At 48.0% G+C, this 14,745-nt stretch overlaps 1 protein-coding gene across 3 annotated transcripts in view; it reads left to right on the forward strand.

The window, feature by feature from the left end:
• Nucleotides 1-14,551, forward strand: part of rai1 (retinoic acid induced 1) — a 59,695-nt gene extending 45,144 nt beyond the window's left edge. The window contains exons 2-5 of one of the 3 annotated variants that reach the window (XM_084371624.1): nt 703-7,353; nt 7,563-7,656; nt 8,750-8,799; nt 12,620-14,551. In XM_084371624.1, coding sequence (XP_084227750.1) covers nt 781-7,353; nt 7,563-7,656; nt 8,750-8,799; nt 12,620-12,778 — 6,876 coding nt within the window. In that variant the 5' untranslated portion in view covers nt 703-780 and the 3' untranslated portion in view covers nt 12,779-14,551. The remainder of the gene's footprint in view (nt 1-702; nt 7,354-7,562; nt 7,657-8,749; nt 8,800-12,619) is intronic. The other 2 variants (XM_084371625.1, XM_084371626.1) reach the window with 2 other exon arrangements.
• Nucleotides 14,552-14,745: the final 194 nt, after the last annotated feature.

Raw genomic sequence — 14,745 nt, forward strand, 5'->3', positions numbered from 1 at the left:
ACAGATTCAGTCACTGATACGACCCAACATGGATGCTATTCAGATGTCATCATATCGCTGTGGCCTGCAGTCTTACAGCATCTACCTGACCTCAATCAGTCACCCCTACATGCACATTGGTGATGGCTATAATTATTTATTTATATACATATAAGCAATTAAGTTCCCACGCACGACTCTCTCTTTCTCCATTCTCTGCCAGACATGTCAATCACTGTACCAGGGTCTGCATCACATGTCTGCTCCTCCATCTTCAGTGTCTGAAAACAGATCCGGCAGCATTTAGGGTCCATTTTATACATACACACATACAATAATGCACATAAGCACACATATGTACAATGTCTTCAAATCTGAGCAAGAGAAAACAAGTATTAGTGCTGCGACAATATTATTGTTGCAAAATCAAATTATCCCAATATTATATTTGTGTTTGTGGATGAATAATATACATAATACTGTATCAAACTGAGATGTGCACACCTGTGTATGTTGTTTGTGTGGCTGAGTGTGACAAATATCATCTTCAGTGGTTCTCAAAGAGGATGAGACTTTTGCTTTGACTCCAGGTGAATGTTAAAACAGCATTAGACACTGAATATGAAGGGAGAAAATGCAGAATGGATAAACCAGGCTCAACTGCTCTAACCGTCATCATTTCTCTCTCTTTTCTCTCACTTCCCCCTCTCTCCCTGCCTTCAGAACCCCTAACCCCCCTTCCCCCCTTTCCCGCCTCACCTCACCTCCCCCTCCCTGCCTTGGCTACAGACGGAGAGAGTGATGCAGTCCTTCCGTGAGCGCAGCGGTGGTTACCACAGCAACCAACCCTGCTACCAGCAGGAGCCCCATGAATTATCCCGCCTGGAGACCTACCGGCAACACCCGCATCATCCCCACCCACAGCACCCGCACCCAGGTCCTGGTCCACATCCAGGTCCAGGCCCAGGCCCAGGGCATGCCAGGTCAGGCTATGAGGCTCATTCACTGGCGAACACCACAAGCATGCCTCCTGCTGGAGGACCAGGAACTGGAGGAGGACCCAAGGACTGTTACAGCCAGCAAGCCTACCCTGGTTACCCAGGCAACAGTGGAGGAAATGGGAGTGGAAACGGGGCCCCAGCACCCTCGCAAGCGAAGAAGTCTTACAGAGGAAGCAAAGTGCCCCCATCAAATCCCAGTCAGCACCTACAAGGCTATGGTAACCATATGGGCCCTGGGAATTACTCGGCCCAGTATATGAGTGAAGGCCACCTCCAGCAGAAATGGGAGGACCCAGCCCAGTTAGCACAGTATGACCAGGAAATGGTGGGGCGTATGGAGGCTGGTGGCACCCCTGCACCGGGCTCCTCCCAGTACATGGACCAGAACATGCTGGGCCACTCCCAAACCCAGTGCCACCAGCCTTCAACCCCTGCCTATACCAGCCCCCACCACCAACCCCACCCTCCTAATCCTGCCCCCTCCCCTCTCATGTACCCTCAGAGTCACCTGCACTACCCCCAGCACTCACCCTCTCCTTCGCCATACATGGAAAAGTGTAGCCCCATGCCCCACTGTTATAAAGGTTACAATATGCCCCCCAATTCCCAGTATGGCAGACAAATGACCAGCCACAGCAATCTTAAGCAGGGGGGTTACAGATCAACCCAGAACAGTTACGGCTACCAGCAGCCTCCGTCCAGAGGTTATGAGCAGCAGCCCCCGTTACAGGCCATGACCAACCCCCAGGAGCCCCACCCTAAATACCAACACTACAGCCAACCCCAACAAAACTACTGTCTCTCAGAGCTGTCTGTCAGATCACCTGAACAATATTACCAGACTTGTAGCCCCTCATCAAGCCACTCCCCTGCACGCTCTGTAGGGCGCTCCCCCTCATACAGCTCCACCCCCTCACCACTAATGACCAATCCAGAGTCATTTCAGTATGGCCAGCCGCCAATGACCCCTGGGGCAGCCTCCTCTTCCTCATCCTCTTCAGCTGGTATGCAGGAGCAAGCCAGCACCAACACTATGTTGATGCCCCCACGCTCACACCCCTCACCCAATGTTCCACATGCAGCCTCTCACAGCTATACCACCACACCACAGGTCCCCACAATGAAAGAACGTTTCTCAGAGAAGCTGTTGTCAAACCCCAGCTTGTGGAGCCTGAATGCCCTCACCTCTCAGGTAGAGAACATCTCTAATAATGTCCAGCAGCTGCTGCTTTCAGAGGCCCTGGTGGCCAATAAGAAAGGCAGTAAGCGTAACAGTGGAGGGAGCAACAGCAGTGCTGGAAGTGGGGCATCCTCCAAAAAGGGTGAGGAGTACAAAAGTCCTCCATATTTAGATGGTAGTGGTGGTGGTAGTGTTGGTGCTGGCCCCATGCAGGACCCTTACTCTACACCACAGCACCAACCAATGCCCATGGAACTCCATGAGGGAGGCTACTCCAGCAGCAGTGATGAACAACTGGAGAGGGGCTACTATTACTGCGGCCAGGGCAGAAGTCCCGCACAGGCCCCCAATAACACACAACTCAGCCTGGATACAGCCTCTTCATGCTCCATGACATCTCCAGATGATATGTCCACCAGGTCTGGGGACTCAGGTCTGCACAACCTTACCCCTGACCCTACTAGATGCCAGTCAGGGCAGGGAGGAGATGGCATGAGTACTCCAGTGAAGAGCATCAGTGATGAGAGGTCTCCTACAAGCATTACAATCCCCAGTCCCATGAAACAAGAAAGGGACTCCCCTTCGGAAATACAACATATCAGTGAGCCTGTCAAAGAAAACTTTGAAGAATCAGCCTGGACAGAGAAATCAGCTGACAAAGAGGAGGTGACAACAGAAATAAACCCAGACCATGAGAGAGATTCAGACACAACAAAATCGACAGAGAATCTGGAGAAATGGTCAGATGAAGAGAAATGCCCAGCTCTCTACAGCAAAGTAAGCAAAGAGGTGACAGAAAAAAGCTATTGCTATAAGGAGACAGTGTACCAAGAGGTCCAGAGCAAATATGACCCTGATGCAAGAGACTCAGTTGAACAGTCCCCAGCAGCTCTCTCTGACTCTAGCCACAAGGAACACTTTGGACAAGAGATGAAATCGGAGGCATTTAAATCAGAGTCTCCAACTGCTTCCGAGAGCTCAGTGAAAACATTGCCTTTCATTTCTAGGGTTGACCTTGAACAGGATCAATATTCTACAGAGAAGGAGGACAGCTCAGAGAACACCTCTCCAACCCCCCAAGTTGAGACCTTAGACGAGAGCAACTCAGACAAGAGAGAGAGCAGAGATGAGGAAGATGAAGAGGAGGGGGAAGGAGAGGAGGAAGCAGATGAGGAGGAAGAAGATGAAATACAGAAACAAAAGCAACATTCTCTTTCTCCTCTGTCTGCAGATGTTAGCGAAGAACTGGGGGAGGGGGAGAAGGAGAGTCAGACATCGACTGAGGAGCACATGAATAATAGAGATGTGGCAGAGAAGCCTCCTGGAGATCTCTGCAGCAGGACAGAGTGTCAGAGCACTGAGCTCCATGCTGACAATGAGTCTGCAGGGGCGCCTGCCCATCCAAATGCAGCAGCAGCAACAGCAGCAGCAGAAGCTTCTGAGAGGGAATCAGCCATTGGTGACACTGTTCCTCAGCCTCAGTCTGCTATGCCAGTCTTCTCAGCTCTCAATGATAAGGCCACACCTCCAGCTCCGGCCAGGGATCATATTGATCACAGTGATGCTAAAGTGCTGGAGCCAGACTCTCCTCAGCTCCCAGGGAAGTCGATACTTCCCTCAGCCCCCTCCTGGGCAGACACTCCACCCTCTCCAAAGAAAGGTGATGAGGACATGGAGCCAGGCATCAGCTGCGCTAGTGCTGTGACCCCCTTGGCCAAGCCAGAGCCTGTGGCCCCATCTGCTCAGCCAAGGGCATTTGGACGTAAGCATGCCAGGGGCAGAAGGAGAATCATGCATTCAGGTGTGGGAATCAGGCGACAGCTATGCTTGGAGCAGGAGGGGGAAAAGGAGGAGGAAGGAGCCCCCTCGCCTACACAGAAACCATGCATGCCCCCTAGCAAAACTGTGCTATTCTCAGATCAAATGGACCTTGCTCATCAGGAGTCTATTGTGAGTCAGACACCCAAAATGCTAACTGATGGTTTTCGTTCAAGAATGTGCACTCGCTCATTCAATGCACCAGACTTACCACCTAAAGTTGAGCCTCATGTGAAGAGAAAACCAGGCCCAAAACCAGGTTCAAAGCCTGGGCTCAAACCAGGGCTGAAACCTGGACCTAAACCAGGGCCAAAACCAGGAGCAAAGCCAGGTCCAAAACCTGGGCCTAAACCTGGCCTAAAGCCTGGACCAAAGCCCGGGCCAAAACCTGGACCTAAACCAGGACCAAAACCTGTCCTAAATGAACCAGAGCTGCCACCGAAAATTGAGACTCCCCTGAAGCGTAAACCAGGGCCAAAACCAGGTTCAAAACCTGGACCAAAACCTGGGCCAAAACCTGGGTCAAAACCTGGGCCAAAACCAGGCCCAAAACCAGGTTTAAAACCAGGTCCAAAACCAGGACCTAAGCCTGGACCCAAGCCTGCAGATGTTTTGCCCCCCACTGACACAGCACCCATCAAAGCCCCAGTGGGTCGCCCCAAAGGCTCTGTTTCTAAAGCAAAGCTGGTGCAAGAAGAACCCATTCAGCCTTTGACAGGAATGCTGAGTAGGGGCAGGAAAAGCCTAAAAGCTACAATATCACAAGAAAACCAGGATGTAAAACCAGTTAACCAGGAAGAAAAACAAGCAAACCATGAGGCAAAGGCACCAGAGAAGGAGAGTAAGAACATGGTCCTGAGATCCAGAAAGCCCTCGCAAGAAAAACTGTCGAAAGAAAAAGAGAAAATCATTGAGGAAGCTATTCTACCCCAGACAATAACAGAACTCAAAGCCAATGATGTTTGTCCAAAAGTAGAGGAGTCTGTTACTGTGGAACAAACTGTAACTCCCGTTCCTAACGCAGTCAAAAACAAGGATGTTCCAGCAGACCCACCTGCACCACTGGCCTCACCAGTCCCAATTGAACAATCTGAAGAAAAGACATCTCTCCCACTCAAAAGGAAACCTAGCCCAGAACCCTCTACAATGCCAGTAAAAAAAAAGAGGGGTCCAAAGCCAAAACCAAAACCCATACCACCCGAACCTCCCCTGCTGGAACAGGTTGTGTCTACACCGAAAGAGAAGGCTGTCCGGGGGCCCAAAAGAAAGCGAGGGCCACCCAAGAAAGCCTCCGTGGTCACTTCCCCACCCAAAGACACACTACCCAGCATCAATGAAAGTGACATCACCAGTGATGTGCCTGTGGTGCCTCCTCAATGCCCCACTAAAACAAAGGTTCTCCCACCACGCAAAGGCAGAGGACAGAAATATGAAGCCATGGTGCAGAAAATTACATCTCCCAGCTCAAAGAAACACCCTCCAATTCCCCAGATAGAAAGTAATCTAACTGATGATGTGACAACAAAGACTTTGTCTCAACATGTCCTAAAGGAAGGTGAGACATCAACACTTGCTAATAGCACTGAGGTGTTTGAGGGAGAAGTAAAAAGCATAGAGTTGAGACAAGGTGTAGTGAAACAACCGAGGAAAGGGGAGATGACACAAGAGAAAGAAAAGCACGAGGTGAGTCGAGAGGTATCAACACCAGAGGAGGTGAGACAAGAGGTGGAAATGGAGGTTGTAAATAAGGAGGAAATAAGACAAGAGAACATCAAACAAGGTGCACAGCTGGATGTCGGAGCTGACAAGATGTTGAGCTCAACGGAGGCCCCAGCAGAAGTCAGACCTCCAGGAAAGTGGACGCAACAGGCCTTAGACGATGTATCTTCTGTTGCCACTAAGTCCACCAGAACTAAAAGGAAGAGATGGGCCATGGTGGAGAGCACAGATGCCTCAGTAGTAGCCTTAGAAGCTGGAAGCCTAATAGTTACAACACCAAGGTTAGCCAAGCAGAGGGCCATTAAAAACAACCATGAGATGCACCTAAAGCAGAGGAGAAAGAAGAGAAAAGGCCAAGGCCCCCTCGAAGAAACAGACACAGTCGAAGAGACCAATATTGAAACAGTAGAACAACAGCTGAAGGAGAAGATAGAAGAGACAGAAACCAGCACAGAGTCCACAATACCTCTGCCAATCAGCCCAGATGACATCACAGAAGCCCCCCAGGTAACCAGCACAGAACTCACCCAGAAACCTAGGAGAGGCAGGAAACCATCAGCAAATCCAGCCAAGAGGAAACATGGCAAAGTCTCCTCTGAGCAGATCCCTGGCAAACCAGTGAAAGTCCACAAAAAGCCTGGGCCAAAACCTGGGATGAAAGATGCCATTGAGGTTATTGAGGCAGTAGTAAGGGCTGCAGGATGTGAAGGGGCCGAAAAAGAGGAAAGAGAAAAAGAAGAAACAGAAAGAAGGGAAAGGGAAAAGACGGAAGAACAGGAGACATGCATTGTGGGTCCTGTCGTGACAGTGACAGAAAAACAGACTGAGACCATTTCTGTGAAAAGAATCAGGCGCAGACCAGTTCATCAAAACTCTAAACTGTCTTTCTGTCCTTATGTACGGATTAACAACTCCAGAGACTTTTCCTCTTGGTGTGCCGTAGTCAACAAGCCTGAGGATGCAGTAATATTTCAGAGACGTAGAAAAAAGGGCATACTCAGAATGAGGAATCCCTTCACAGTTGCAAAGGGAGTGCCACACACTGCTGCCATGCTACAGGGACCCCTGGTAAACAAAAATCTAACTGAGAGGTGTCTTTTGTGTAGCCTGTGTGGAAAGCAAGCGAATTACAGAGACCTTGGTGACCTGTGTGGACCCTACTACACAGAGGATGGCGTTCCACGGAAACTTTTGACGATCAGGCACGCAGAATCCCTCAGGGAAGAGTCCGAGAAGACTGAGGACAACAACGGTAGCAGCACGGTTGAACCAGGCCTCTCAGCAAAGAAGGAGGATGAGGGCAGCACAGAAAAGGAGGGCAACGCAGAAGCAGCCGCTCAAGAGGGCAGCAGTAGCAGACACCATCATTGGCGCCACCGAAGGGCGGAAAGAACAGAAAGAATGGGTCAGGAGGGTGGTCCGCGGCGGTTAACTCTCCGGGAGAGGTTCAGGAGGATGAAGCAGCTCCAAACCATCGGCTCAGGGGGCTCAAGTGACCAAGAGGGCAGCGACAACATGTTCCAAAGGCTACAAGTGGAGGCAGAGGCTAAGGAGCACTGGGCACATGAAAACTGTGCCATCTGGACCAAGGGGGTAATTATGGTAGCTGGGAGGCTATATGGACTGAAGGAGGCTGCCTGCAAGTCAGCCCAAACGGTACGATAGCAATTATCAACATTGATGCAACATTGAGATACCATGTACAGATAGTTTAAAAATCTGTGCAGCTTCTTTGAGAAACTGCTGCTAACTTTCAACTATTTTCTTCCTTTTCTTCTCTCTATCCCTGTGTGCCTCTATGGGTCAATTTTGTTTGTTTCTTTATTGGTCTCGGTCCATATGTCCCTCTGTCTGACTAACCCCAGAGCTGCTACAAGTGCCAGATTGTGGGGGCGTCCCTCAGCTGCTGCTGGAGAGGCTGCTCTCATAAATACCACTATGTCTGCGCCAAAGAGATAGGTAAGAGACCACAGCGAGAGAGAGGAAGAGAGCAACAAGGGATGAAAAGGGAAGAAAAAGTCGGGAAAAGGGAGGAGAAATGTGAAGGGAAATTGGGAATGGGAGAATGAACGTGGGTTTAGAGGGCAATAGGGAGGGTAACAAATAAGGCAGGTAGCGAAAAGGAAGAAATATGAAAGGAGAGGGAAGAAAGGGAGTGGAGGGAAAAGTGGATATGGGTAAAATGAGAGAAGGGAAATGCATCAAGAAGTAACATTATTGAGTGCGAGGAGAGATGTCTGAGAGTGCTAAGGGAGGGAGGGAAAGAGGGAGGGAGCTTTGAATAAAGGGGATGATGAGAGGAAAGTGGGACCCTGGAGTGTGCAAGAGGGAGAGGGGGAAGAGATAGAGGGAGGAGGGTGTGCATGTGTGCATTATTGACCACAACCCCTGTGGCTCCGTCCATCCATTCTCACATATGGGGACTGAATGTGCATGTGTTTTTGTTTGTTACATGCATTTATGTGTGTGTGCCTTCCTGCGTGAATGCTTGCCTAAATGCTTGCGCGTCTCATTGCCTATATACCTTCTCTCTTCTGTGCTTGTGTGTTTGTGTGTTTGTGTGTGTGTGTGTGTGTGTGTGTGTGTGTGTGTGTGTGTGTGTGTGTGTGTGTGTTCCTGGTCGTTGTCAATAAAAGTGTGTGTCAGCACATGTGCTGTGTGGCGTTCCCCTTATATCACCTGATGCCAAGGCAGTACAGTGTGAGGATTAGAAGGCCTGCCACGTCTGCCTAGCCAGCACAGGGAGCAGAGCGGGGCCCTTTTTAATCCTGCTGAGTGCACCAGCCATATCTGACTGCCTGCCTGCCTGCCTGCCTGCACCACAACTCATCCACTCAGTCTCTCTCTTTCCTCTGTTGCTCCCTCTCTCTGCCTCTTTCTTGCTCATTTTTCATTTTAACCCTACCTCTTTGTCATTTATCTGGCTTTTTCGAGGGGGGTTGTTGCGTGTATTCGCCTCTTGCTATTTGTTTCATTTATTGTTACTGTCTACATGCGACTGTTGCTTATTCTCTCCTTTTCTTTGCTTTTCTTTCTCTCTTCTGCGCCCTAGGCTGCACATTCCACGAGGATGATTTCTCCATCAAATGTCCTAAACACGAGGTAAGAAAATTAAAGCCTACCAGTTAATCGCTGCATATCAGTCCTTCAATGATCCATTTTGAGGGTTTAAAATCTTTTCAGCTGACTTCTACTGATTGACACCCAATTATTACTGCACGCTGCTTTAACAGTGAGTCATGCATAGACGAAGGGAGGGAGGGTTAGACGGAGACTGCCAACCTCTCAGCCATGTGCTTAGTTGTATGGAGTGGTGGAAATCAGTACATTTACCCAAGTACTGTACTTTTGAGGTACTTGTATTTTGAATATTTACTTCTTTATACCTTTTCTCCACTACATTTTGAAGGCAAATATTGTACTTCTTTCTCCACTACATTTTTTATAATTTAAGTAACTTGAGATTTAGCAGATTCAGATTATTAGAGATCATCATAGATTATTATAATATCTGAAATCAACGAACAAATGATGATGTGTTACTATAGATTAAAGGGGCACTACGTAGTTCTGGAGGAGAAATTCAAGACCAGAATTTTAATATTTACAATATTAATGAGGTAATACCACAATTTTTTCCATAACTGAATAAACGAGCAGTTCTCAGAACACCGTTTGAAGCTAGAAAGGTGGCAGGGTCCGCCAAATATAATCAAAGTAAAACAGTATGACATTGTGTTGTCCTTTAAGGTCAGTTTGATTATTTTCTTGTTGTTTACTTAGTTTGTTTAGGCATAAAAACCCTTTTTCTTCTGATTAAAATTTCTCGCCCAAAACCACATAGTGCCCCTTTAAGATACCCGGCAGTATGTCAAGTAATTAGAATGAGCTCTGCCTTTACCAGCTGCAACAATAAGTGATGAGCTCCATAATGCCTCTATAATTATAATCCACTAATATAATATATATCGTTTTGAAATGGATCTTTCTGCACTTTTAGGAATTTTAAGCACTAGCAGACTCATGGGGGATGCAGGTGCCCCCATGTAAAAATAAAGAAAAAAAAGAAAAAAAACTAAGCAAAACACATTACAAAAGCCCTCTTGGTACATAAAACATGATAAAGTGTCCTCTCTTCACTATAAGAATATCACAACTTCTGCGTGCTGGTGCCCCACTCCATACATGTGGTGCTCTTTATAATTTTTTTTGCCCCTGCCCCTGAAACATCCTGAGTCCGTCACTGATTTTAAGTATCTTTTTGCTAATACTTCTGAATTCAGGACTTTTACCTGTAAGTAACTGCTGCCATCATTAAGTAAAAGATGTTAGTACACTTAGAACAAGTTTCCTTCAGAACCCTTATAGTCTCTCTGCTGAGACCCACTCTGTTTCCATTTTTTTTCTCCCCGCCCCTCCTCTCCCTCCCTATCCTATTTTATTCTCCCCCATCCTCCCTCTGCTCCACCCTTCATCTCTCTCCCCAGCACAGAAAAAAAATTGAGTTCACACTTTGCTGTCACAAGCAGCAGCACCATGGCTAGATAGATGATACAGTGCGGAGCAGAAAACACAATTGTCAGCTCTTGTAAAACAGAGAAAGAATCAAAGGGGAAAACACAAGGGTTCAGGTTGGTGTTCAGCGCACACTGGTATCAAGTACCGCATCTACCCCGGCCATGCCAGTAACTCATGAAGGACAGGATCTCATCTCGGACTGACGGATATTTTGTTACCAAATCGATATGTTCCCAATGACCTTGGCAAGCTAAGCCCATATCAACCACCACTAGATGTGTAAACACTTAGTTATGTGCCCTTTGTGTATTACTGTCACTCAACACCCGCTGTTATGACTGCAGACCACTGCAACTACATCAGGTCACCGTTTTTGTATTAATGTGAAGCGTCTCCACAGTTTCCTGTAAGACAGACGCCATCTGGTGGCGGCGTGTTTGCACTGCAGCGCAGAGAGGAAGGTCAAATGCAGAGAGAGACGGAGGGAGGGCTGGGGGGGAGGAGAGAGGGAGAGATGCTGACATTCAGCAGGGAGCAGCGGTGCATTGAGGCAGCAGTGGCCTCCCTTCCTCCCTCCCCTCTCTGCATCTCGCTCCCTCCCCTCTCTCCCTTCCTGTTCTCCTCTGTGCAGACTGACGGGGATGAAAAGCTGGCTGTTGATCAAAACACCCCACCCAGCATCGCTGCCTGCTATCCTCCCCACATGCTCTCTCCACCTCCACCCATTCTCCCTCTCACTCTCTCACTCTTTCTCTCGTTAATTCTCCTTCCCTCCGTTTTTTTCCTCCCCGTTCCCCTTATTCTGCCTCTGCGCCCCCCCGCTGCGCCAGCTCCCTCCGTCTCTCACTCTCTTCACCTCTCATCTCCTGCGAGCTCCCTTTTCCATTTTCATCCCTTCCTCCCTCTCTCTCTCCCTCTCTCTCTCTCTCTCTCCCTCTCTCATCTCCTCTCCTCACCTCAGCTCCCACGTCTGAGCGGCAGAAATAGAGTATGAGAGAAACGGAGAGAAAAAGGAGAGCAAGACACAGAGAGATTGTTGTTAGCGGGCTGAGGCAGAGCTGTCATCAGCTGAGGGATCTGAAGGTCTGTGTGTGTGTGGGTCTGCGCTGTGCCAATTTGCGCTCAGCAGCCTAATCAAAGGGTGGAGCAGATACATACACACATGCACACACGTGCACAACACGAGCACGCAAACCACCCCACCCATGGGACCCCCCCTCTCTGAATTTCTCCCACTAGCTGTGTTCGCTTGGTTTCAGGGTGATGGAACACACGTACCGACGAAATTGTGCGCACGCGGCGGACACTCTGGTGCCGAGGGGACACACACACTGTGACACACACACGCTCATCAACAAGGTTACCTGTAAGCTCACGCACGTACTCATACACGCGTCGTGGAGAGAAGACAGCCGGAGAGGCAGGGCGAAGAGAAACTGCTGTTGTGCTGCGGCTGAGTGGGAACAAAAGACGAATGGGGGCAGTTACATCAGAGAGCGACGGAACGAAAGAGACGGAAGGAGAGAAGAACGGGCAGCAAAGGGAGAGACAGTCGGTGATGGAGAAACAAGTGAGATTGAAGGTGTGAAAGAATGAGAGGTACTCCGGGGAGAGAGGGAGGGCAACTTCAAAGAGAAAGAAAGAGGGAGATGGAGAGAGGGAGAGATAAGAGACAGAGAAGCTGCAAAGCTGCTGGTCTGAGTCCAGGCCATAAGGATGGGCAACTGGCAGTTCAGACAGAGAGACAGAGAGGGCGAATGGGAGATACTGGGGGGGCTGCAGAGGAGGATAAGGGGAAAGAAAGCGCTCCAGCAGCAGCAGCACCAGCAGCAGCACCAGCCACACCAGCGCAATTAGTGGGCGTTCCTGCTGTGTCTTTCACGGTGGAGCTGGTTCACTGGCCAGCTGCATCCGTCTCCCCACTCCTGCACACTGCAGACAGCTCGCGCTCATGTCTGCAGAAACACTCACAAAGACGCATGTACAGCACATACAGTACGTGCGGGCTCAGCTTATATAACAGTTTCGACACACAGAAAGGTTTGTTAAAGGTGCACTGTGTAGGTTTGGGGAAGAAATTTTAATTGTTTTCGTGAGTGAATCAACTGAATAAACAAACTGACCTTAAAGGACAACACAGTTTCATACTGATTGACTTATATTTGGCGGACCCTGCCACTTGTCTAGTACTTGTCGAACAGTGTTCTGGGGACCCTATTTTCCTCTGAGACCAGCTTGTTTATTCAGTTATGGGGAAAAAAAATTGCATAACCTCATTAATATTCTCCAAAACTACATAGTGCCCCTTTAATGACAGGAAATACTTTGTGCGCAGAGAGGAAGGCCTCAAAACTTCCGACTCAGCTCATGTGTTTCTTCTTCTCTGTGTTTGTATTTATGTCAGTCTCTCTTCCCGTTTCCTACAGGACCTGTAAGATATTCCAGTAAACCACCTCCACCACCAACACCACCTCTCAGCCAGTCAAGCATCACCTATCCAGCAAGGCAAACAAAAATGCCGTCCCAACAGCCACCTGTACCTAAAAAACACGGTGCTGACTGATGATGGACAGGCACATCAACCAGTGGGGCTGGGGGAGGGTGGGAGGCTGCGCCGCCGAGGTGGAGCTGGGAGCAATACAAAACCTGGAGAATGCCTCCGCTGAGAGTAGCAGCTCCCTGAACCCGGCCTGGAAATGTGTTTTCTCCACTGAGCCCCCTCACTGGAAGGCAGCGGCACTGTTTAACAGGAGGATAGACTGCGCTTTAGAGTCTGTGCGCCTAGGGCCCAGTGCACAGGGGGGGCTGTTTGAAATGCAGAGCGAGGAAGGTGTGTGTGTTCTGCCTTCGGATGGGTTGCTATCACATTCAGACACCTGGCGGACACTGATTGGACAGGAGCATCCCTCTGGCCACCTCGTCTGTGGGCCAAGAGGTGTGTATGCGCGTGCGTGAGCGAGCGAGCGAGTGTGTGTGATAATCATAGTCATTCTACAGCCACATCATCAGCGTGTTGGTGCATATGTGTCTGTGCGGGAAGAAGGTTCATCTCCGATTCAAGATGTCACGCATCGAAAAAAACAGCAGCCAACCACTGGATGTACTATCTCAATGTGTGCGTTTGTGTTTAAGAAACAAAAAAGGAAACTGTACATGATGATGTGCTTTACAGGTTCTAAATATTCCGATATTGAAGAGTTAAGAAAAAAACGGACGCAGTATTTTAATATAATGCTCTTATCTTCGGAGATGTATTTTGATGTGCATTATGACTATTCGACATCATTGCGTCACCCTTGGTATATGTCAGGCTTTGTGTTATTCCGAAAAAAAAGAAAAAACAAAAAAAACAAAAACAAAAAAAACTGTTACTCCATTTCAACTGTGTGCACATTCGATATGTACAGTAAACGCCGCCATTATCACTCGACAGGTTGCGAGATCAGCTCGGGCTCCAAGGGTCCAGCCGGGGGGGTCAGGTCATCTCACGTCATATCTATGTACAGTTCAGAAGTATTACTGTTCAACATTACCATCATGTATGATTATTTCACCTCACACAGCGGTGCAGAAAGATATACATCCGACTCAGATTCCATTACACACCTGTCTGTTCGTGTAACTCAAATGTAGCCTCTCTCACTCTTTCATGCTATGTAACAACGCCCTGTAGCTGCGGGGCGTCAGTCAGAGTACTGGTCATATCAAAAGGAGACATATTTAAGTATTAGAGCATAAAAGAAAGTGCAAAAAAAGACGCCACACCAAACTTTCTCTTTTATGAAGCTCATTATTTAATGGTGTATATAAGTATTTGATGCTGTTTAAATGTAAGATGTGATGTACTAATATAATTGTGTATAGTATTTCCTAGAGATGTTTATTTTCTATAAAATGGAATATGTTATTGCTTATAAAATGTTATTAAAAGAATCCATTGATGAAAAAAAAATAACGACCTTTTTTGGGAATGTCACTTGTCTTGAGTTGGAGCATGCCGTTTTATTGATTTTCATGTCTCTTTGTTTGGAATCGATGACACAGCATCACTTTGTTTGAAATGTTTTTTGTAACGCCAATGTTAAATATACCAGCACCTTTCAATGCTGCTACGACCAACGCCTGCTCTTTTTGTCTTTACTGAACAAACATGCACTGACATCAACACAATGGCGACACCATTTAGCAGTCTGGTCTGGGAACTCAGGGCACTGGAGGCGTGTCGGTGGTGTTTACAGCGCTAGCCTTGTACTGGGCCGGGGCTAGCAGGTTAGCATGCCAACTGTTTTATATGTATCTGCAACACAAACACAGACGTCATGATGTCAAAAATGTTATTTCTGTAATTTCAGTGTATGTTTGAATGTTTTCCACTAAAATTCTTACATATTGCCCCTTTAATTTTACAAACTCTGGGTTTACAGTTGTTATCATATATTATTGTTTATCAAATTCAAAAAGTTGCATAGGTAACCGTTTCTATTATCAACTTTTGGTCTTCGGTTACAATAACAATGCTTCAGAAAATAA

The sequence above is a fragment of the Pagrus pagrus genome, assembly GCF_965226575.1.
Source record: "Pagrus pagrus genome assembly, chromosome: 13".
NCBI lineage: Eukaryota > Metazoa > Chordata > Actinopteri > Spariformes > Sparidae > Pagrus > Pagrus pagrus.